Below are 25,267 nucleotides of genomic sequence, written 5' to 3' on the forward strand. Positions count from 1 at the left end.
ACTGGTGCCCACGAGCATCACATTGGAAACCTCACTCACAGCCCAATGTGCGGATTACAGTACAGTTATTCTTTGGATTTTGCATTTCCTGAATTTTGCTATGCAGTTCTCAGCTCAAAAAAATGTCCCCAAATCCATCTAAACAAAAGCATTCAAAACATTCAAAAATACTATTTAAATTCAAATTGTCATGCTGGGTTTTTTTTATAGAAAAATGCTGATTAATGCAGAAACAGGATGGGATGGACTTATGAATGAGCACATCTGAAACTGGCAGAGATCAGAAAAAGGCTGGTCTATCCATACTTGCCAGCAGCCACTTGATATCACACCACTGTCATCCATGGGGAAAAACAGAAATATATGTCATGTATGAGTTTGGATGCTTCTAAAAGTAATCCCACCCCCGCCCCACAAAGGATGCAGATAAACCTGTGCTAATAATCAGGCTTCGTTCTGTGAAAGAGCTAAGGTTTCTTTGTAAAGAGGTCCTGGACCCCATTATCATCCCTTCTAATACTGAACCCAGTGCTAATGTGCAAATAGGATTTGAGCCAAAATGAAGCCACCGAGAAATAAGAGGGAAGGGTATCAGCACATGACCCCCCCCAAGGGGGCACCCCTCCAAACAACAATCACACCCCAAGAAACATGCAGACTATTGTTCCAGATCCAACCTGCAGAACAATATCTCTCAGTATTCCTGGGTTGGAAGCCATGAAATTAAACAGATTTGGAACTGGTTTAAACGTGTAGACATAAAGCCTGGAAAATGCCCGTTGAGATATTTCAGTGTTGTTTTCAGTATGATGTTGGCATCGCCCTGTTCATAAAAGTTGTGTTCTTGGTCTTGGTGTCAAGTTGCACTCACCGTTTTTTGTTCTTTTTTTGTTCATTCTCTGTCTAGGGCCACCAGGACTGCCAGGTAATAAACCTTTTCCTTTATGTTCCCAGACCCTATTGTAACTGGATTTGCAGCTGAGCTTAAGCACACAAACACCTGCATATTGCTTCCTTGTTTATCCCTGCCTCCTCTCCCCTCCCTTCCCTTCCATTGCCCCCCCCCCCCGCATCAAATTATAGATTGGAGCTCCTTGGGGCAGGGCCCTGTTTCTTGGCACTATATACATGATAATAAGAACAATAATGTTCGTATTGAACCCTTTATCATACTAATCTAATATGGCGAGGACCTTTTTCTCTAGGGCTGAATCTACACATAGCAGTTATGCCGTTATCATAACTATTGGTACACATGACACCAGTGCGCACCAATAGTTATGATAACGGTATGATAATGGTATAACTGCTATGTGTAGATTCAGCCTAGGATTCTTTCAGTGTAAAAGGCTTCTAAGGCTGCATCCCTATGAGCCTGACCATGTGAATACTCACTACATGAAAAGTAGCCTCTGCCTGTTAAGAACTCTGAAGACTCCCTTGGGGACAGGCAGAGACAGCTGGACGGGATTGCAGCAAACACACAGGGAAGCAGGAACCGTTGGTCACCTCTCTCCTTCTGCTGTTTATCTTGTGTTATCTCTCTGCTTAGCAGCTGATTTTCTCTATGAGTTGGGAGGGGGAAGAGCAGGGAAAGTTAGCTGCTAAGCAGCATGATAGGAGGAGAAAAATAACCGGATGGAGAAAAGTGGTCAGTGGCTCCTCTTTCACCATATGTGTGATTTCTAGCCACTCCAGCTCTCTATACCTGCCGGAGGTGGAGCCTTCAGAATTGTCAACAGTTAGAGCTCTCATGCAATGGGTATAACATGTAGCCAGTCTTGAAGTCCCATTTAAATCAGTAGGAGCTGCTTCACATGCATAGGATTGGGCTTAAACATGCATAGGATTGGGCTGTGCAGCTTGGCTTAGGTGAAATGAGAGATTTCTCCTTTCTTCCTAAATATCATGGTTTTTCTTTGTGAAGGAACAGTACAGGCCTATGTATGTTTATTTGGAAGTAAGTTCCAACTGAGTTCAGTGGGACTCCCTTGTGTGCATTTAGGATTGTAGCCTTAATGTTTTCCATAAGAATCCCCTGAAGTTGCTATAGATATTGGTTCCAGGGTTGAATCCAGATGAAGTCATAGAGCAGACCCACTGGAATCGATGGAGCTTAAGTTAATCATGATTAACTTAAGTCCCATTGATTTCAGTGGGTCTACTCTAAGTATAGCTATGCCTGCATCCAACCCATATTTTCTGAAAATGTATTTCCAGATTGTTTCAAGTCTCAGTATTCTCTTCTACCATCTGCTTGTAGAATCATCCAAAACTACAAAGTTGCCCCACGTCAAACCATTTGAAAGCAAATGCAGTAACTTAAGTCTGTTTTTAATTTTCACACCATAGTGTCTTTTTCTTCCACATGTTATCAATTTTGGGTATGATGAAACTCTAAAGAAACTTCTGTCAGTGAGCTAAGCACTTAAATATTGCCAAAGTCTAATGTTCATTTGAATACTGTTCAATTTTATTGCATTGACAACAAGTCATTTGCAAACAGAGAACCAGTCCATAAAACTCAAACTTATTTGACAGCCACTGGTTACATCCAGAAAAGCAACAACCCTTAAAATTTAATATTTAAAACATAAGGCCAAACCATCTTGGCTTGTCTTACAGTGAACTAAACAAAATTTGGGGGTTTGAATTCAAAGCCCCTTGTCTCACTAGCAGAATTAATATATTTTACCATTCTAAAAGCAGCATAATAATCCAATCCATTTAATAACATAAGCACCTTATCCCTTGATGTTTCCAACCTCTTTTTCCCTAGGAGTGGAAAAATATATTTGAGGCTCAAATCATCGTATTTAGCACACTCTAGCAGAAAGTGAATTTGATCTTCTACTGTCTTGCAACCGAATGGACACAGCCGACATGGCCTGGGCACATTATGAAATCTTCCCTCAACTTCCCTCAAGGGAATACAGTTCAACTGACATTTAGTCATAAGAACCTGTAATGGACAGGGACTTGGGTTTGCCAGATATTGTGCCACCTGATTAAATGTAGCTGATAATCCAGCATATAATTCATTTGATCTACAATTAGCCACCTTGGCTGTGTCTGTTTGCCACAATGTATCTGCTATCTTCTGCTTTATGAACGATTTGGCCACGTCATAACCCTTTGATAAAATAAATTCATATGAGAAACCAATCTGGGTCACGTCCTCTCTCGTTATACCTGGCCATGACCCAGCCGTGTAATTCATCTCTTCAAAAGTAGACTGAAGCAATGGTGAAGTTAGCTGGAAAATCAATCTGAGTCAGAGGCGGGCTGCTGCCTTCATTACCAGGCCCAAAATGGGTAAAAACCCCATTTCAGTTCTTATTATGGCCCTCTGGGTGCTTCTTGCTACATTTAGAACTCTTGTTAAAACCCATGTTGAACTAACTTCAGCCAGGTTTAAATTTGCCCATAGCACAGCCCCATAAAGCATTTGCGGCAGTAGGTTACAATGCTAAAGTTCCAAAAGTGAGGAAATTCAGTGCCCTCCATTCCCAGTTGAAAACCTTAGGATTGCCCCGCTTGAAACCTTGGCTTTCTCTGCCATCCCTTTTATATGTTTATCCCATTTGCCATCTTCTGAGAAAAAAAAAAAGATTCCAAGATATTTATATTTAGTTGCTGACTTCAGGTTATGGCCATCCAGTGACCAGCAATGGATCTTTCTAGATCGACCAAATTCCATAACCTTTCTTTCCTTATAGTTCATTTGGTATGATAATAAGAATCAAGTAACACATTATTACTGTATTACTGTATTACTGTAGTAATACAGTATTACTGTAGTTAATTGTAGGGATGGGCGAATTGACAATGTCTTGCTGCTCGTCTCGTGCCCGAGTCATGTTCTCGTATGCGACCGCTGCTTGCTCTGTGCGAACAGGAAACGTGAATAAATTGAACAGCAACCAAATTGCGGACAAGAGCACGTGTTCAACAATTTATCAGTATTTTCAGCAGACACATGCTCATGCTCAAGCTCGCATTCGGAGTTTGAATGGGGGCATGCCCATATGTTTTGCGAGCAAAACTGAAATTCTCATACATGTCTCATTAATTTAGATGTGCCTCATTTACCATTGAGGAACTTTTCCTTGAATGTGAATTAAGTGATCTGAAAAAAGTCCTGATGCAAATAATCCCATTGGTTTCATAAACCATGGGTTATAGAGCTGGCTTGTTTAAACTAACCATAGTTAATGTAAACCATGATTCTCGGCTTGGACAAAATGGGAATCTCTGGCTAATTCAAACCAAAAATAATTTTTATTATATTATTTATTATTACATTTATGTCCCACTTTTCTTTTTATGGGTTACCTAAGGCAGCTTAAATGGTCCTCTTCCTCCACTCCATTTTATCCTCACAACCACCCTATGGTTAGGCCGAGAGTCAGTGACTGGCCCAAAGCTACCCAGTAGTGGAGTGGGGACTAGAACCCACTCCTGAGTCCTAGTCCAACACTCTAACCACTACAGCACACTGACGTTTTCCTCCAGAAGGTGGGGTGGGGTGAAGAGCACCATTTGGGCTCTGCTTCAGGCAGTGAAGTGCCTTGGGCCTGCACTGCCATGGCGTTAACAGTGTTCCTATTTCCCCCCCTCTCAGCCTTAAAAGCAGCTTGATGAGGGTGGATCTCCTGGGGAGGGTGGATCTAAAGCTGGAAGGCCATCTCAGAGGGAAGGGGTTAAGATGCTCCTCTCCTCTCCTCTGCACTGGTCTCCCTTTGGAAAAGGCAGCTGCTTTAGGTTAAGCAACAACATAAAAACAGCAGGAAGGGTAAAGGGCACACAATTAATTTCACATCTTGTTTGCGCCTGGAGAGGGCATCTGTTAGTCAGTACATGGAATCATTTCCTTGCTCAACTTTAAATAGCTACTTGCCTAGTCACCTGTGGTGATCAAAAATCTTCTCCAGCAAACAAAGGCAGTGACCTGGTTCTTCCCTTTTAGACTCTTGGTGGGCCAGAAATGCTTATCATGTGGGCTAATAGCTTATTTGGGGCTATATTCATAAGAACATAAGAAGAGCCATGCTGGATCAGACCAAGGGTCTAGTTCGCACTGTGGCCAACCAGCTGTCAACCAGGAACCCACAAGCAGGGCATAAGTGCAATAGCACCCTCCCACCCATGTTCCCCAGCAACTGGTGTACATAGGCTCACTGCCTCTGGTACTGGAGGTAGCACATAGCCATCTAGACTAGTAGCCACTGATAGGCTTTTCCTCCAGGAATTTGTCTAACCCCCTTTTAAAGCCATCCAAACTGGTGGCCATCACTCCTTCCTGTGGTAGCAAATTCCATAGTTTAGCTATGTGCTGTGTGAAGGAGTCCTTCCTTTTATCTGTCCTGAATCTCCCACCTATCAGCTTCATAGGATGACCCCAGGTTCTGTTATTTTGAGAGAGATAGAAAAATGTCTCCCTATCCACATTCTCCACACCATGCATAATTTTGTACACCTCTAATAACTTCATACACCTCTATTTGCTTTTATCCAAGCTAACTTTCATTGAAGAAAAGTTCTATTTAACTCCCCGGATTTATCCTTGAAGCTGGGCAAAAATGAGTTTTGCATAAACACATGGCATTCTATACCCTTCCCCTGTCTGTAGCATTTTAATGACATTCCCTTTACTTTGAAAAGTTTCACATTCAATGACTAGCTGGTTCATGTTTTTCCATGCTAAAGGTTGAGACTTGTGTAAAAATTGTGCTTGGAATAAGTAACTGGGATAGATGTTTGGACAGGGAAAATTGTCATCCAATCCCTCCCCACCCTGGAAAGTACATTTGGTAGGTGTCAAAGGAACTAAGGAAAGCAACTTTGAAAAGGTTAGCGTTTGGGGAAGGGGTTCCTTGGAATTCAGCTCCAGCAAAGAAGCCCTGGGTTTGATCCATGCTTGGATGCCCCAGCGGAGGGTTTGAAGGCAGAAGATGTTGCTGAAACCCTCTTGAAGGTCTAGGCAGTACCGGTTCTTGATAGCCCTTGGGCAAGACACCCTCAATGGGCGCCCTCCCTCTCTGAGTCTACCTTCTCAACATTGTCACCAGCTGCTTTTGCTCCTCATCCTCTTTCTCAGCATTGCTACCACTTGCTTGCTTGACAGGTACAGAGCCAGTGAGCAAGTAGCCAGTGGCATCTCCTGCTCCTCCTTCTCACCACCACCGTTGTCTGGGCCAAGGCAAGAGGCAGGTGAACAACAATAATAAACAAGCAGGTTGCAATGGGAAAGAGGAGGACCAGCTCCAGGGGGCTCTCGTCAGTGGGTCCCTGCTGAGGTGTGGGCCCTTAGCAGGTGCACAAGCATGCTTACCCTTGGCGCCAGCCCTGGTTGACATCATTACAGTGAACGGTTTCCTACCAGTGGCAGCCAATGATATAAAACAGAGGGAGGAAGGATACACAGCTTAATGACACCAGGGCATGAGGGAAGTTGTACTACACTCTGCAGAGGGAGCCTTGAAAGGGGACGGCCATTTTTGGCAACAGCCCCCTGTTTCGCCTGACATATAGTTCTGTCTTTACTGTCGATGGGATGGATGTCCAGGCTTCAGAGAGGGCATGATGGCAGAATTACAATCAGCAGGTGAACAAGCAGGTTGCAATGGTGAAGAGGAGGAGCAAGTCCAGGGGGCTCTCGTCAGTGGGCCCTTGCTGGGGTGTGGGCCCTTGGCATGTGCCCAATCATGCCTACCTTTTATTAGGGATGTATGAAAGTCACTTACCTTTTCGACGAGGTGATTCGCAGTGGGGGGAGGTGCTCTGCACCTCCCCCCGAAATCCTAATCCGGCCAGCTCCGCTCCATGGAAATTCTGCGGAGCCACCTGCCAGGGCCGCCGGCAGCTGGACATCTGGCCGCTGGGCAGCCTGCAGGAAAAAAAAAACAGCGTATGCAAATGGCGGTGGCTACAGTGGCCGCCATTTGCGTTCCCTTTTTTTCGCTGTTTTAGCCTACGTAAATATTTACGTAAGCTATTATGGCGAAAAAAAGGGGAACGCAAATAGCGTAGTGGGTGCTATTTGCATTCCTTTTTTCCCCTGCCGTTTTAGCCTACGTAAATATTTATGTAAGCTATTATGGCGGGAAAAAAAAGAACGCAAATAGCGCCCACTACACTATTTGCGTTCCCTTTTTTTCACCGTAGTAGCTTAACGTAAATATTTACGTAGGCTAAAACAGCGAAAAAAAGGGAACGCAAATGGCGGCCGCCATAGCTGCCGCCATTTGCGTACACTGATGTGTTTTTTTTTTGCTTGCTGTGATAGGCTACGCAAATACTTACGTAGCTTATCACGGCCTCTGCAGGGATGCAAATAGCGTCCCTGCATTAGCCGTGATAGGCTACGTAATTATTTATGTAGCCTATCACAGCTATCGGCCCCCATTCGCAAGTCAGTACGGACGGCAGCAGGTAAGTGCTCCATTTCGCGCGCCTTTCATGGGGTGGGGGGGTGGGGGCTTCATTCCACCACGGATTTCGGGGGGCCGAATGCACAGGCATTCGGCCTCACTGAGATCCGTGACGGAATTCTCTGACATCCCTACCTTTTATGTCAGCCCAGGGTTTAGGTCTGGTCAGTGCCTGGATGGACGTTTGGTCAGGGACCCCAGGTATGATTCCTTGAGTCCCATGATGGGAGAAAGGTGGAATATACGTGTCATTAATACATGAAGTAATAGGATAAGTTTTTGATGATGGGTGTCAGAGAAACAGGAGTTAGAGAAAGAGGAGTCTTTAAAACATGTTTCATTGGTTTGAACAGGTCCCCCTGGGCTCGATGGATTGCCTGGCTTGAATGGATCGGATGGCATTCCTGGAATACCTGGGGAAAAGGGAGACTCTGGAAAAAGAGGAAAAATAGGTATCTTCTCAGACTCGAGATATATGTGGCTAATGTTTTCCCCTATGCTATATCTTCCCTCTCCCCAGATCTGTGCAGCCAGTTCAACAGTTCAGATCAGTCATGTGGTACAGTCCTCCTGTGGTGACTGTATCACTTCAGACTTCACTTCTGACCTTACTTAAGCATTTCAGTTATACACATGGTGTTTAACATTCCCGTTGGTTTGCTAGGCCCTAAAGGAGAGCCTGGAGAGAAAGGTGAGAAAGGAGATGCTGGTGAAATTGGCTTACCTGGGAAAGAAGGGACACGAGGAGAGAAAGGAACCAGAGGGGCCAAGGGTGACAAAGGCGATGCAAACAACGAACTGATAGCAGAAGGTGAGAGGAAATGGGCTCTCAGAGTTACACTTTAATGCAGTCTTCCCCAGCCTAATGCCTCCCAGATATTGGACTTAAACTCCCATCTGTCCCCATCAGTATGGCCATTGGCCAGGAATACTGAGTAATGTAGTCCAAGACATCTGAAGGGCACCAGCTTTGGGATGGCTGGTATATTGCATCGAAAACATGTCAGACTGACAAATGCCCATTGACTAATATTGTGCTACGTGAAACGATTTCTGTCTTTGCCGCCATTTTCATTGCTGCATTTGTATGATGCAAATCTCAAGCATCTGTGCTGTTGTCTTCATGGTAGGGATGTCGGGGAAATCTGCAATGGAACTAAATGAGTTCGGATTTTCATGAACTGGACCCGTGGATTCCGCAGCAGATCAGCTTTTCCCCTGTAGAATGGATTCCGCAGAGTTGCAGACCGTTTTTCTGACCTTTGGGGATTTTGCACAAATTTTGTGGTAGAAAAACTGGCAAAAATAAAAAAAAAAACTGGCTGAAAGTGCGCATTTCCCCCATAGGCTAGAGCATATGAAAATGTGCCGGGGGGGGTGTGTTGTGTATTTTTGCATGTGTGAATTTGTGCAAATTTGGAAACAAAAAAATCCAATTCCATTGATGGGCAGACAGCAGAATGACAGGCGCCTGACAACCTGCAAAACACAGACGGAATGGATTTTACACAATCCATACATCCCTAGTCAATGGGCCGATGGTCTGACTTTAGGAAAGTCACTAAGGGCGCAATCCTATGCAAGTTTAGACAGAAAAAAGGCCTACAGCTCCCAGCATGCCCCAGATAGCCACGGTGGCTGGAGGATGGTGGGAGTTTTAGGACCTTTTTTGGTCTAAACGTGCATAGGATTGCACCTTAACTCTCAGCCTCCATCCGTTCTGCTGATGATAATAATGATTAATCTCAAAGAATGTCTTGGTCGCAACTTAAGAAGAGCCCTGCTGGCTCAGACCCAAGATCTGTCCAGGCCACCCTCCTGTCCCCTGCGGTGGCCAGCCAGATGCCACACGGGAAGCCCACGAGCAAGACATGAGGACAGTAACCCCCTCCTGCTGCGGCTGACACTCAGAGGCATGCTGCCTCTTATCTAGGAGGTAGGATATATGCAGTAAGATTTACTTATTCGTTCAAGGTGTTTTCACCCTGTTTTCAGCCAAAAACGGCTCCCAGAGTGATTTGCACTGTGCAGTAATAAGACAATCCCTGCCCTTGGGGACTGAGGGCAGTCTAAATAGACACAACACAAAAGGAAAAAGATTTGGGAGGGAGGAGGAAAAAGTGCAAATGCAGGCACAAGTCCTTAGTTACATGTGTAGTTGTGTCCCAACAATCGAAACTTCTACTCAGAAATGGCTGCAGTGCAGCTGGATGTTGACTTTACGAGATGGGGCCTTGGATGACATCCAAAGGCAGGCACCTCCCTCCCAAACCCCCTCCCTCCTCTTCCCCAAAGTCTTCCCGCCCCGTGATGTCATAGGGGTCCCTTTCCCTGTGTAGAGAGAAGCACAGAGTAATTGCTCATGGGGTTTCCGCTCCCATTGCTAGAGAAAGGCTGTGAGTGATTGCTCACATTGGGAGAGAAGGTGGGGCCTGGGAGGGAACTTCTGCAGGCCGAATTTGGCCCACGAGCTGGAGGTTCTACATCCCCGATCTGCTGCAAAACACCTAGAGATGTACCAGTAGATCCTGGCTTACTTTCTGCCCATTCCTGGTGTAAACGATGTTGCATAGAAGTTGTGGATCTTCAGACTCTGGAGTAGGACTATTGAGGCTGTCTTGGAATCTCTGGGAGTATTGCATTTTTCTAGGGGAGGTGGGGGTAAGGATCACAGAACGAGGATTTGACTCTGTTTAAATGTGGAACTGCTGGCTGCAAAGATATAAGATTCCAACCCTCCGAACTGGAGCCGCTTGAAAACATCTCTCAGTCTGATAGGTACAAAGCTTGTAGCACTTGCCACTTGGAGTTACTTTTTGTCTTCTGCTTTGTTAGGTGCAAAAGGCGATCCAGGGCTTCCAGGACCCCCTGGTCCCCCAGGGCCCCCGGGACCTCCAGGGCCACCAGGGAAACGGAAAGGAAAGCCTCAGGCTCAGGAGAAAATGTACAGTGCTGAGTGCACAGGTGAGTGTTTCTTGATGATGCCAAGTCATGGCTATTCAGGCTGACGCAGCTGTAATCCCCACTGTGCTCTGTGGAGCCTATACCCTGGTCAGTGTGTGTATAGGGTTGCCTCCTGAGGCACTAGTCAGGAAGCTCTCAGTTCAAATCTTGCCTCTGCTATGAACTCACTCTGTGGCCTTAGGTAAAGCCCTGTTTCTCTCTCTCAACCTCAGAGCCTCCCCCACCCCACCCAGTAATACTGACACCTCACAGGGTTGTTGTGAGGATTGCAGCTAGATGATTTATGTATTTATTTCATTTAATTTCTATACCATCCAATAGCTGAAGCTCTCTGGGCAGTTCACAAAAATTAAAGTGCAGCATAGAACAGTATAAAATATGAAAGCTTAAAACCACAATAGAACAGTACAACCAGAATAAAACCTAGCAGCAATGCAGAGATTTAAAATACAGATTTAAAACACCAAAGCTAAAAGACTAGGAAGCTAAAATGCTAAAATACTGGGAGAATAAAAAGGTCTTCACCTGGCGCTGGAAGGAGTACAATGTAGGTGTCAGGCGAACCTCACTAGGGAGCTCATTCCACAGCCCGGGTGCCACAGCAGAAAAGGCCCTCTTCCTGGTAGCCACCCGCCTCACTTCCTTTGGCAGGGGCTCATGGAGAAAGACTGCTGAGGATGATCTTAGGGTCTGGGCAGACACATATGGGAGGAGGCAATCCTTCAGATAACCTGGCCCCAAACGGTTGAATGTTAATACCAGCACTTTGAATCGTGCCTCGAAATGGACTGGCAGCCAGTGCAGCTGGAAAAGTACTAGCATAATGTGATCTCATTGGACAGTCCCTGTTGGCAATCTTGTTGCCCTATCTTGGAGTAGCTGAATTTTCCGGACTGTTTTCAAAGGCAGCCTCACGTATAACGCATTACAGTAATCAAGACGAGAGGTTATCAGAGCCTGGATAACTGTAGCTAGGCTTTCTCTGTCCAGATAAGGGTGTAGTTGGTATACCACCCTAAGGTGATAACAAGTGCTCTGTGCCACTGAGTTCACTTGTGCTTCAAGTGACAATTCTGGGTCCAAGAGCATGCCCAAACTATGGTCCTGATCCTTTAGGGGGAGTGCAGCCCCCTCCAGAACAGGTTGAATATCACTTAGCATAATGCACATGAAACTTTCTGAACACTTGAAGGTGCTAGACCAGTGATGGGGAAACCCCTCCATATGTTGTTGGAGTACAACTCCCATCAGCCTCAGCTAGCATGGGCAATCATCAGGGATGATGGGAATTGTAGCCCAACAACATCTAGAGCTCCACAGGTTTCCCATCCCTGCATTATATAAGTATTACGTTGTTGTGGTTGTTGTGGTTAACAATATGCTGTTCTCATCTTTACCATGTGATTTTTAAAGGATCGTCTGGTGTTCTCTTTCTTTCTCTTTTCTCTTTATCCTCCCTCTTTCTTTCTTTCTTTCTTTCTTTCTTTCTTTCTTTCTAATTCAGACCTTTGATCATCTCTTTGTTGTGCATATCAAGGGTGGTAGAAGAGGGGTGGGCAATATGCACCCCTATGGTGGTTTTTGCAGCCCCCACTGGGTCCCACCAGTACTGTGGCCACAACCACTGTGCCACTGGAATCCCACAGCTCCCCATACACCCTGTTTCCTAGTGGAATCACTGTGTGCCCCCACCCCCCACCAGCCTGCTGAAGACGGGAAGACTGTGGGGAGCATGATTTTGCTGGGAAACAAGGTGCATGCTCCCTGCACTTCCTGCTTCCCAGCAGAAGGTTTGGGGGCAGTGTGCCCCACCCAGTCCTCAAAGTTGCCCATCCCTGATCCCATCAAGCCTGGAGACTGGTCTATCTAATTCTCTTTCTTTCTTTCTTTCTTTCTTTCTTTCTTTCTCTCTCTCTCTCTCTCTCTCTCTCTCTCTCTCTCTCTGTGTGTGTCTATATCTATGTATCTATATCTGTCTATCATATATATGTGTGTGTGTGAGAGAGAGATACAGATACACACAGATGTCTATCATTGATATATCTATATCTATATCTGTATCTGTATCTATATATCTATATCTATATCTATATCTATATCTATATCTATATCTATATCTATATCTATATCTATCTGTCTGTCTGTCTATCTAATCTATCTCTGCCTATCATATATCTCTATCTCTATATTTATATCTATATCTGTCTATCACACACACACACACACACACACACACAGCCAGTTTCTGACTTCTATCTCTGTTACACACTAGTGTGACCACAGTATAGGACAGTCTCCAAGGTTTGATAGGATCCTCTGCATCAGGGATGGGCAGCTTCAGAGGGTTGCCTTCCCAAAACCTCTGGGGGCAGAGCCCTTACCCAGAGTGACACGTACACACACACTCCTCCCTATATATATCACAGAGAGAGAGAGAGAGAGAGAGAGAGAGAGAAAGAGAGAGGAAAGGTCATAATTTAACCTTAACGACTAGGATTGCTGGGTTGATGCTTCCCCAAGGTCGTAGGAGCATAGAGTTGGAGGGGTCCTGGGAGGCCATCTAATCCAACCCCCTGCTTGATGCAGGAAATCCAAAGCAAGAGCATCCCTCAAAGATAATGGCTGTCCAGCCTCTCCTTGAAGACCTCCAGCGTGGGAGAGCTCACCATGCCTTTGGGCAATTGGTTTTATTGTCAACATGTTCTTACTGTCAAGACGTTTCTCCTAATGTTGAACTGGAACCTACCCTTCTGCAATTTAAGTCCATTAGATCTAGTCCTGTCTTCTGGGCAGCAGAGAATGAGCCGTTGCCCTTCTTCTGTGTGTGACAAGGGTGCTACCATGTCCCGTCTGCCCCACTCCCACCGCTCAGTCTTCTCTTTTCCAAGCTCTGGCAAAGGGTGTTGGACTGCCTTTCCTTTCACCCCACCTTCTCCTTCACTCCCTGAACATGGAATCAAATCAGGGCTTGGAGTGAGTTTGTGGGAGATAAGGCACAACCATGTAGCATCCTCAGAGAGATAGGAGAGCAGGGAGGCAGGGCCGATAATGCTGGCCTGTGCTGAAAAGAAGACTTTGAAAGCGAAGATCTGCCTTCAGGGCTGCAGCAGGGGGTCTGGAAACAAGAAGGTTATGTTTAAATTAAAAAAGCTTCCCCGGTGGTCTCGGGAAACAGCCCTGCTCAAGAAATGTAACTCTTTTATCTAGTGCTCCGATAGGAAACCCAGAAGGACCCACCCCTGCACCCAAGCAGCTTTGGGTGAATTTGGCTGACACCTCTGATGATGCAAAAGGACTGTAGATCGTAGAATCACAGAATTGGAGGGGGACCTTCTTAGGCTAGCTAGTCTACAGTTGGACTCCTCCCGCCCCCCACAGGGCTAACTGACATCCATGACATCCATGGGAAGAAGAAGGAGCGAAGGAGCAGGCAAAGGGAACATCAGGGCCTGCTCCAGTTGGACTGCCCTTCCCTTGGGAGATGAGAGGGGGGAACAGGGCCATCCCACCAGCCCTGCTGACAGTCTACCTGATTCTTTTTTCTCCCTCTTCCCTCCCCATTGCCTTTTCCTTGTGTGTCGTGTCTTTTTTAGATTGTAAGCCTGCGGGCAGGGACTGTCTTCTTTGTTCATTGATTGTAAGCTGCTCTGGGAGCCTTTTTTGGCTGAGGAGCGGGATAAAAATACAACAAATAAATAAAATAAATACACTCCTGCCCCCCATGCTCAATGCAGCATCTCTGCTTGAAGATCCCCAGTGTGGGAGAGACCACCAGCCCCTCCGGGGTTGGGGGCAGACCTTGTCTGTTTTAAAATACAGTTAAATATAATGCATAGTTAAAATATGGAATTCACTGCAACAAGATGTAGTGATGGCCAGCAATTGTGATAGCTTTAGAAGGGCATTAGACAAATTCCTGGAGGAGAAGGCTATCAATAGCTACTAGTGCTGATGGCTCCATGCCACCTCCAGTTATCCAGCTGGGGAACATGAGAGGGAGGGTGCCATTGCACTCGTGTTCTGCTTGTGGGTTTCTTCTGGGCAGCTGGTTGGCCACTGTGTGCCCAGAATGGTGGACTAGATGGACTCTTGGTCTGATCCAGCAGGGCTCTTCTTATGTTCTGACCCTGAGTTTCCCCATCTGGAGCCTGTTGCAAAAGACACACACTTAGAATTAAAGGATGCTGAGGTTTTGAGTATCAAAACAGCACTTGCGGTCCTTCCACCCAGAAAATCCACGTCGCAAGCTGTCTTCTTTTCAGCAGCATAGTTTGTCTGGAGGAGTTGTTTCGTTGCTCCTGTCCTTAAACCCTTGGGAGTCTGAAATCCTTGCCAACCTACTGCAGCTCATCCAGGGATCTACCTGTACACCTAGATCTGCCTTCGGCCCACCGCCGTCCTAGGCTGCAGTGCAGGAAATCCAGAGCTCCAGCAGATGGCTGCCCAGCCTCTGCTTGCAGTGGAGCAGCGCACCAGCCTTTTAGGGAACTGGCTCCATCGTCAGACTGCACTTATGATTACGAATGGTCAGCTGAGACCTTCTCTCCTGTAACCTAGGTCTATTAGATCTAGTTCTGCCCTCTGAGCATGAGTCTTTGCACCCTAACTTTGGTTGCAAAAATGAATAGCCTTGGGGCATGATAGAATGGGAAGGTGGTCTGATTTATAGTTGTTTAAGGAGGAGAATTTTGCAGGCACAGCTGCTCGGTCTTTCAGTACCAACCTAGCATCTATCTGCCAGCACCCCAGGTTTTCATTCATTCATTCATTCATTCATTCATTCATTTCATTTCATTGATATCCCACCTTTCTCCCCTTGCAAGGAACCCAAGGTGGCTTACACAGTCCTCTTCCTCTCCATTTTATCCACACAACAACCCTGTGAGGTAGGTTGGGCTGAGAATCAAAGCCCAAAGCCATTAAGTGAGCTTCATGGCAAAGTGGGGACTAGAACCCCCATCTCCCAAGTCCCAGTCGAGCACTCTAACTGCTACACCACCCTGGCTGCCTTTAGAGAGCTACCCTAGCTGTGCCTGTCCCATTAGGTTCCTTCCTGTGGATCTGGCACTGGAGGAATGAGAAACGTAGCGAGACCAACTGTGCTGCCTATTATTTCTGCAGAAACGGATACCGTCCATGTAGCTTTGCCTGCTCTTGCTGCAGTGCAGATGGAGGCATGATGGGCTTGCAGTGCCGTTCATATTGCTAGGGTTGGTTGTACTCTTCACATACCCAAGGGTTTGGGTGTGTGCTTTTCATGAGCCCTTTTGCCCACTGTTAAAAGTGTCTCGTCTTTTGGGCAATTAAAAAATCCCCCCCCCCATTTGCAGGAGTAGCTAGACACCATCAGGAAGGAGGCGAAGGGCAATGGCGAAGGAGGTGTGCCTGCCATAGTGTGGTAGGCCAGGAACAGCCTGCTTTGTCTGACCACAGCAGCCCAGGTGGCAGCCCTCCTCCCTCCTGACACCCATTCAGGCTGTGGCTGTGCTCCAGTTCAAAGTGAGGGTAATGAGATAGAAGATGGACTGTGCCATCCCTCTGAGTTGGCTTTCTTTGCTTTCAGAGATGTTGTCACAGCACCAGTTGTGATCAACAGCGTGGCGTCATGATGAAGCTGACCACCTAGCGAATGAGAGGGAAGACTTAACGAAGGGGGTGGGGAAACGGCACCAGAGAGGCAGCGATTTGGGCTATGAACAGAGTTCTTTGTTGTTGCAAGCTAAGTATGACACCAATAGCCATCCATCAGCTGCTGTTTTCTCAGCCTCTGGTAACCGGAGGCCATATGGTCTCCGAAAACAGAAGAGACTTTTTGGGCTATCAGAACTATTAGCCGGTGCTAGGCCTCTTCTCTGCATATTAATCTCATGCTTATTTCCTTTTATGTATATCCCAATCTTCACCCAGATACGTTCCGAGCCTGGAAGGGAGACTCGGTTACACGGAGTCTCCCTTCCAGGTCTTCTCCAGGCCCAATGCTTAGCTGTAATAGCGTGACAGCACCCTGCACCTCCCAGGCGTTTCCATGGAGCTCATGGCCATTTCAAGTCCTCTGCAGATTTGCATTCAGTGTTGTGGTCATTTGGGCCTCTGGACGCATTGTCCTCTACTGTTGGCAGGACTGGTGTTCCATTTCTGCGCTGGAGCCTGCACTCATAAAGCAGAGCATCCAAAGCGAGCCCCACAAGAGCTCAATTCTGCCATCCTGTTGCTTGAGCATCTCACCTTTTTCATTTGAGATGGACCCCGTCGCTAGTAATGAGGCTGTGAAGAGGGAACATGGCCCTCTTCCAGTGCTCGGAACAGAACGTGCCACTTCAAGGATGTTGGAGGAGAACATTGCTCTTGCCCTCTCCTCTTTGTACTATTTTGGGGGCTGCTTGATTAGCTTGCCGTAGGAACTGGCGCCCCACTGGTTCTATCCCCTGCTGTGTCTAGCTTCTGTCTTATCTAATGAGAAGAAAAGGAGATAATTGGTGGTATGGATATGAGCAGCCGTTTGCAAGGTAAGCCTTGGCTTGTGGGAGCCTCAGATGAACCCGTTCCAATGCTGAAATCCATCCATTTCTCACATCTCAGTGGTAGAACACATGCTTTGTGTGCAGAAAGTCTCAGGTTCAATGCAACGTTTTGGGCTTCAGTGCCCATCATCCCCAGCCATTGGTACTGCTGGCTTATGGGAGTTGTAGTCCAAAATGCCTGGAAGGCACCAAGTTGGGGAAGGCTGGTGAAGACAAGACTGCGATAGATAGTCAAATGGTCTGATTTCCTGTGTTCTTCTTGCTCTGATTTTGCTAGCTGAGTCTATGAAGTTCCGAGAGTTGAATATGAGGTCCTGAAGGCTAGAGACATGAGATGGGAGAGCTGTGATTGGGTGTCCTGGCTTTAAAGCAATTTGGGGAAGGGGTGTGTGTCCTGATTTTGATCAGAGCAGTGGCACTGGGGAGGTTTGTGTTTGATCCTTTCCACTATACAGATTTTGAGATTTAAATTGCTGCTATTAAATCTACTGTGTGTGGGGGGGGGGAGGGGCAGATGACACAGTCATAATACAGGTACCTGTCTTCCAACCCATCCCATGTGGGGTTAAGAACATCTCTGAAGGAGGAGCAGTTTAGATTTGGAAAACAGCACAGGATTAAACTAGGGGTGGACGAAAGGCACTTACCTTTCGTCGAAGCTTGTTCGCGGTGGGGGGGAGGCGCTTCGCGGCTCCCCCCGCGAAGTTCAGGCCGGGGGGGGGAGGCTTCCCGCCTCGCCCTGGCCGAAATTCAGGCCGGGGGGGAGGCTTCCTGCCTCGCCCGGCTGAAATTCAGGCCGGGGAGGAGGCTTCCCGCCTCGCCCGGCCGGGAACGCCATTGTTGTTTTTTTTTAAAAAAAAAACGCCCCCGTGATAGGCTACGTGACGATTGACGTAGCCTATCACGGCTAGATCTGCAAAGTCAGCCATGATAGGCTACGTTAATCATTACATAGCCTATCACGGGTGACTTAAAAAAAAAAAAAAAGCGCGAAAAAAAAGTACGGCGAAAATAAGGGCAACGCAAATAGCGTTGCCCTTATTTTCGCCGTAGTCTACGTAAATCTTTACGTAGACTACAGCGACCAAATAAGGAATGGGAATGGCGGCTCCCTATGGGGGCCGCCATTATCCGTACGCGCTTTTTTTTTTTTTAAAGTCACCCGTGATAGGCTACGTGACGATTAACGTAGCCTATCACGGCTGACTTTGCAAATCTAGCCGTGATAGGCTACGTTAATCGTCACGTAGCCTATCACGGGGGCGTTTTTTTTTCTTTTATTGGAATGGCGGCGGCGGCAGCCGGTCAAAAGACCGGCTGCTGCTCCCGCCCCACTCGAACACCCACCGAACCGCCGGCCGGACCTGCCACCGGGAGGGACATTCGGCGAAGGTAAGTCCCGTCCCGGGGGTGTGTGGGGGGGGCGGGGGGGGTCCAGAGGATTACTCCCTGAAACTTGTTCGGGGGGCCGAACACTTTGGCGCTCGGCCCCCCGAAGTTTTGGGGAGAAATTCTCCGCCATCCCTAGGTTAAACACCACTCTCATCAAAATCATGGATCACATGTTAATCCCCAAACCATGGTTAAGAATTAGCCACATAGCTGGATTATAACAGCAGGGCTTGAAGTGGGCTTCTCAAAGCCAGGGATGGGCAGTAGATCTCCAGATGTTTTGGAATCCAACCCCCAGCATTCCTGACCATTGACCATGCTGGTAGGAGTTTCTGGGAGTTGAAGTCCAAAACATCTGGAAATCTGTTTCTGCACACCTCTGTTTGAAACCATGGTTTATTAACTTTGGTTAAGCTTTACATATGCACTAAACAAGCCATGGTTAGGGTAGCCTCCCCACCTCTCCATCCTCTTTGCTTACATCGTGACCTCCAGGTCTCCCTGGTGTCTCTGAGGTGCAGGGCTTAGCTTAGCAAGTTAAACCATGGTTTCAGTGCACATCTGGAATCAAACCATGGTTAAGCGATGTGTCAGCTCTGAGCCAAAGATGAGGCTCGAGGCCAATTCGTGCCTTATCCTCTCAGTCAGGAAACACCTCTGGAAGGAGGGAACCAGCTCTCTTGATATCATTGAGCGTAAGGGTGCCTCCTGCTGTGTTGGATTGTGGACTTTGTGTTTATGCTTTAATTTTTCCTGTATTGTCCAGCACATATTTAATTCCTCTTGTTTTTTGGCTTGGGTGTGCAAGCAGGGATTCTCTTATGTAAGCGGACCTCTGTGCGTGCAGGGTATTTCCCGTTCCTTTTATGAGGAGGGAGACAATCTGCGTGCTGAAGGAGGAAACTCTTATGGGCCACACCCACTGAGTCTGACCGAAATCAAAACTTCACCCTGAAGTAGTAAGCAGTGCCAGCTCCAGGTTTTGGAGGGCCCTTGGGCAAGACACCCTGAGTGGGCCCCCTCCTGCAGTGACTCTACCATTTCACCACCACTGTCACCAGCTGCTATTGCTCCTTGTTCTTTTTCTCAACATTGCTCCTGCTTGCTTCCTCAACAGGCAGCGGCATCTCCTGCTCCTCCTCCTCACCACCACCGTTGTCTAGGCCAGAGCGAGAGGCAGATGAACAAGCAGGTTGCAAGGGGGAAGAGAAAGAGCAACTCCAGGGGCCTCTTGTCAGTGGCCCCCTGCTGGGCTGTGGGCCCTTGGCAGGTGCCCGGCCATGCCTACCCTTGACATGGGGCCTTGGTAGTAAGCCTTATGTCAGTGGCGAGCAGGCTTCTGATGTTCAGACAGATGTGTATTTATGTATCTTACGAAGTGATCTCCAGGCCTTGGATGAACTCCAACTGAAAACATCATTGGCCTTAAGACTTTCTGTTCCTTTTTGTGAAAGGTTATTCCCAAACACAAACCCTGCTCTTGGCTTTGACGGGTATGTTAGCTCGGGCCTTGACTGTTCCACACAAAAAGATAAAATGCTGTTTAATGCTACTGGGACTCTTAAGGACATGAACTGGAGAAAGTAGACGGAGATGATGTGTACATACATCTGCAGTTGGTGGGTGGTAGATTCAGGACAGGCAAAAGGAGCAACTACTTCACACAGCATGTAATTCATCCTTGAGACTCATGGCCAGAAGGCGTGACAAAGGCCATTGACTTGGATGATGATGGTGATGATTTATTTCATTTCCATACTGCCCAATGGCCGTAGCTCTCTGGGTGGTTCACAACAATGCATAAAATCAAAACCACAGATGCAAGATAATAAACTACAGCATAAAATTTCAATATAGGAAAGTTAAACTGATTTAAACAGCTAAAAACAATTTCAATAAAATACTAGACCAGTTAAAGACATACATACCCCATCATGTGCCATTAAATGCCCAGGAGTAGAGCTCAGTCTTAAGCTGGTGCCGAAAAGATGAGTGTTGCGGCCAGGCAGGCCTCAGTGGGGAGACCATTCCAGAATCGGGCGGCCACTACTGAGAAGGCCCTCTCCCCTGTTGCCACCTTCCAAGCCTCCACAGGAGATAACACTTGGAGGAATGCCTCAGATGACTTTTAAAGACTCATGGCTGATAGGGCCTACGGTGAGATCTTGGCCATGTCAGCTAAATGGAACCTTGCAAAAGAAAAGTTAATGCTGGTACTGCTGCTGTTGTTATTACACCATCCACAGACATCCATACAAAGAACAGGTTTGACAGGCCCATGCCCTAAGGGGCATGTCTAAAAACTGAGATGGGGAATGGAGGCAGAAGGGAAGAATATGCAATTACTTCAATTGCAAGTACCTTGGCTTAGCTGAAGTACTTAAAGTCAGTTAAAGTAGGGCAGGGGTATTGAACCTCAGGTCAATGGCCAAGGCTGGCCAGCTTGAAGTCCTAATCTAGCCCTCCAGGGTTCCCCAGAAGTCAAACCCCATCCCCTTTCCCTTCCAACCTCTGATTGCTTGGTGCTTTCTTGCCTTCTGGGTGTTTTTTTTCCTTTGTTCTCCAAGGTTGAAATGCTTCTCCTAAGGCCTAGTTACTGGTAGTCAGAGCTTTAAGCTACAATATGCTGGCATGTTTGGTATTTTGGTCCTGCCCCTTTTGTCCTTGGCCCTACCCTCTTTTGCTTTTGGCTCCGCCCACCAATGGAATGTAGTGCCCTGAGAGCTCCTCTGAAGTTGAATTTGGCTAGCAGGCTGAAAGAGGCTCAACAACCCTGAAGCAGTGTGTTGAGAAAGACTTTGAAGTAAGTAAGGGAGGTGGTCACACGAAAGCAGTTCTGGGTGGCAGTTCCAGGCCTAAGGGGCAGCAAGGGAAGGAGAGATAGAGAGTGCGCATGCACAGAATCATTCAGGGAATGGGAGAGTGGTGGTGGAGCCGGATGAGCGAATGTCACAGGAAGGGATTGGTCAGGACATACGAGCACAGAGGGCTTTGTAGGTCAAGACAAGAAGCTTATACAGAATCCAGAACAGACAGAAAGCCAGGGCAGGGATTTAAGGAGGGGCACTCCAAAGTCAGAGTGACAAGAGAGCTGAATGCTTTTGATAGCAGACTACAATCATAAATGATAGCAGTTACATAAAGACTGCTCTTTTTTTGGCTCCGTGTTTCATCACATCTATGCACTGGTAACATGCATGGGTGGGGGTGGGAGGTGCAAATGCAGTGAAGGAACTGAACCCTGGAGCAAACCGGATTAATTCTGGGAATGCTTCGAGCTGAACTGGGATTCAGGAGGGGTGGAACGCAGGGCATTTGAACCCACGGAACAATAAAAGAACAGACAAGAGAAATCTGCTAATCCCTAGTTGTGGACCTGGCTGGCACAATTCCGCTTCCCTTTCCCAGTTCCAGCTACGGGGGTAGCACTAGAGATGTATGAGAATTCTGCTTTGGGGTGAAATCTCGACAGATTTTACCAGGTCAGTCCTGGCAGATCTCATTCTGTTTCCCCCTGCTAGTGTTGACTCGATCTGTAGTGAGTAGATCCAATATGCAGATTTTGGACTTAATTTTAATGGTGGTGGCAATTTGTGCAAATGGGATTTCCCCCCCTTTGGGTCTTTAAATTTGTGCAAATGGGGGCATAATTTTTTTAACTGGAGGTCTTGTGGGAGTGTGCATTCGTGCAAGTCCACCTGTCTGCTATGTAGCCCCACGGATGCGTAGAAATATCTTGCAAATATGCTTGCCAGTTTCATTCTCCCCACACACTACTTTGCTTTGCCCAGCAGAGCCATATCATCCTCCACTCGGTGCTTCCTGAGCAAAGTGGGAGAGCATCAAAGAGGAGGATGCAATCGACATGTTCTTTGACAAGTAGGGAATATGGCTGTGCTGGGTTAAATGAAGTAGTGTGTGGTGAGGATAAAACTGACAAGGATATTCATGACAGGAATATGCCTCTGTGGGGTTACATAGAGGACAGGTGGACTTGTGCAACCGCACACTTGAGCAAAACCCCTGATGAAAAAAAAATATTATTTAAAAAAGTATGACCCCATTTGTGCAAATTTAAAGACCTGAAAAAAGGGGGGGCATGATCCCATTTGCACAAATCACAGAACCCAAAACAAACAAAGAAAAACATGATCCCATTTACGCAAATCACAGGATCCAAACAAAATGTGTCTATTTATTACATGCAAAAAAATGAACATTTCTGGAATTGGGGAAAAAAATCTGCTCTGGTCCACTGCTGCTTATCAGAACAGAAACACTGTGAAATCCTGGTAGCCTTAAATGGAATGGAATTCCCGGTGTCACACACCCCTAGATAGCACAGCCTTGTAAATATGCTCACAAAAATGACTAGTCTGCAGGGGTGTGTGTGTGTGTTTACCAGCCTTTTTAAGGGTGCATCATTTTGTCTGTGCTGGTGCTAATCGCGGTTAACAGTAACCATGGTTAGCGTGATGCCTTGTTTAAAAGGGATTAGCACCATGGATAGTGCCCATGCAGATCTCACCATGGTTAATCCTAACCAAGGAATGGAGGAGGAATTCTCGAGAGAATTAGGAGTGCGAGCCAGAGATATGCTGTTGATCTCCTCAAGACTGTTGCTAGTGTTGTGTCTTTACTGTGCTTGTGGGGCATCTGTCACACCAAAGAATGAAAACAATAAAACACAAAATCAGCTAGAGGACTCTGGTTTGAGCCAGGCATTGAAATGTTAAACTTGGACAGGTCATAGCTTGCCAGGCACCATTTTGTATCTGAATAGTGGGGCTACCAAGAGGCATTCCCAAGCATTTCTAACACATTGCTTGAGTCATTCAAGTGCCCCACACTCTTTTGTATATTTTGGGGAGAAGTAGTAAAATCATGATATTTTTAGCTATTATTATGTTGCAAAGTAAAATCTGAGATTGTACAACATTCTCATGACCAATCAAAAACTACACATTTTTCCAGGTCATGGGAAATTGCAGGCAAATGGTGTACACCTCTCATATTCACCGAGTGTCAGTGCTGAATCCCTGGGTGTGTTGTACACTTTCAGACAAGACACACCTCTTGATTTGGGGGCCTGATGACTTAAGAACAAGAACATCAAACAACTCAGGCTTCATTTCATTCTCTGAATACACTCTTTCAAGACCTGCCAATTCTTTCAGCTGCACATTATCTAAATCCCAAAACAGTCTGGAATAAGGGAATTTGAAGTACTGTGTGCTCCCAAACAAACCTGTCCAAACCTGAATTTAATTTTTTTTTTTTAAAGAAAATGCTGGAAAGTGGATTTGGAAAAAGAAATGCTAGGCTCAGAAATTCCATTTCAACCATCTTCCATTTTATTTGGATACTTAAAAAGACACAACAGTTTCTGGAGATCTAGAAATGGTTATATCTTTGTTAATAGAAACTAGACAAAGATGTGGGGGTGGATCAGGGAAGAGCTGGTAACAGGATGTGGGATATGGTCTATATCATATAACTAAACCAACAAATATAATTTACGTGATAGTAAACAAATACATCATCTGTTAATTAGAAACTGGACTTTATTTCTGATGCACTGGAATGGAGAACAAAATAAAACCCAAGGCAATGTACAGTCATAAGAATTGTCAAAACCATCATGAACTGTTATAGTTGTGTAATGTTTTTATATTGCATAACAATATTCAAACATAAAATGTTTGAAAGGGCGTTCTCAGTCATGGTGTCTAATCGATGTAATATTCTCTCCAGGGAGGCTCATCTGGCCCCAGATTTGATGAGGTTTCTTTTTTTCCTTTTTTCTTTACCATTGTGTTTTTTTTTTTTACAGGTCTAATTCTGATGCTGTGCTATAAATGTTTCTTAAAATTTTGTTTCACTTGCTGTGCTGCTTTAGTCCTACACTGGTATTTTTGTCATATGGTTTTTACTATTTGTAAGCTCCTTTTGAAGCTTTTATACCTAAAAGGTTTAAATAAATAAATATTAAATTTTGAGGATTTTTTTTTTAAAAAATGCTAAAAATAATAATACAGGAATAACCAATTGAACAATCATAATTTTTGTATGTCTGTTTCAGCTGCCCTACAAATGATGATTGCTTGTCAAAAGAATCACAGCTGTTTCTCTCTCTCTCTCTCTCTTTCTCTCTCTCTCCTACCCACAATTTTAGGAGAAACCTGTGCTGTCCCAAATGATGATACTCTGGCAGGAAAAGTGAAAGAACGAGCACATCTCTATCAGCGCAGAAAACCTGGTAATCTATTTTTTAAATAATTGTATTTATTTTTTCTTTTGCTATTACAGAGGAAACTCCCAGTAGATAAACAAAGGAAAACATTTCATCTTACATTGATCCATAAATCAATGTAATGATAACAAGAGTTATAAACATAATCGGCGCAGTTTGTCCCCATCTCTGCGCTTGTAAATGCAGTGCAGAACGGGTGAAAAGGGGGCATTCCTGGGGGTGGGGAGGATCCCGCAGAAGTGCCGTTACAACACTTCCTATGTGCCCCCCGGCCTTCCCCCCCTCCCCGCTGCTCCGAGGTCCCTAGCTAGACAGCCAAAATTGGCTGTCTAGTCACAAATGCAGGGTGGTCGGAGCGTGGAGGAGAGGATCCCCTCTGTGCTTTGCCCACCCTGCATTGGATAGTCGGGTGCCTCCAAGTTCGGAGGCAGCTGACTATCCCCATAGGATTGTACCCTTAGTTAATTTCATCATCGAGGCCATATCCCAAACTCCCATGCACCGTCATAAGTTGTTGGAAGATTAACTCTTTTCCACCTATGGCTTATTGCCAGATGGGCAGCTGTCAGAAAGTGAACAGTAATTGACTGGAACTATATCTTTAACACATCCAAATAAAAATATCAGTGGGCCCAAAGACAGCTCAACGTCTACAGTTTTCATAATTTCATCTGTTACTATCTTCCAAAAATTTACTATTTTTG

The 25,267-nt window shown here is 46.1% G+C and overlaps 1 protein-coding gene across 1 annotated transcript in view; it reads left to right on the top strand.

Moving 5' to 3' along the window:
- The window catches only part of GLDN (gliomedin), a 52,231-nt gene that overhangs the window by 13,044 nt on the left and 13,920 nt on the right, over nt 1-25,267 (top strand). Inside the window, exons 3-7 of the mRNA XM_084817106.1 lie at nt 908-925; nt 7,787-7,885; nt 8,098-8,244; nt 10,269-10,397; nt 24,486-24,569. Of these exons, the coding sequence (XP_084673232.1) occupies nt 908-925; nt 7,787-7,885; nt 8,098-8,244; nt 10,269-10,397; nt 24,486-24,569 (477 nt within the window). The remainder of the gene's footprint in view (nt 1-907; nt 926-7,786; nt 7,886-8,097; nt 8,245-10,268; nt 10,398-24,485; nt 24,570-25,267) is intronic.

Source organism: Heloderma suspectum, chromosome 11 (genome assembly GCF_057233095.1).
Source record: "Heloderma suspectum isolate Gila_16-S chromosome 11, 16-S_ref, whole genome shotgun sequence".
Classification (NCBI taxonomy): Eukaryota; Metazoa; Chordata; class Lepidosauria; order Squamata; family Helodermatidae; genus Heloderma; species Heloderma suspectum.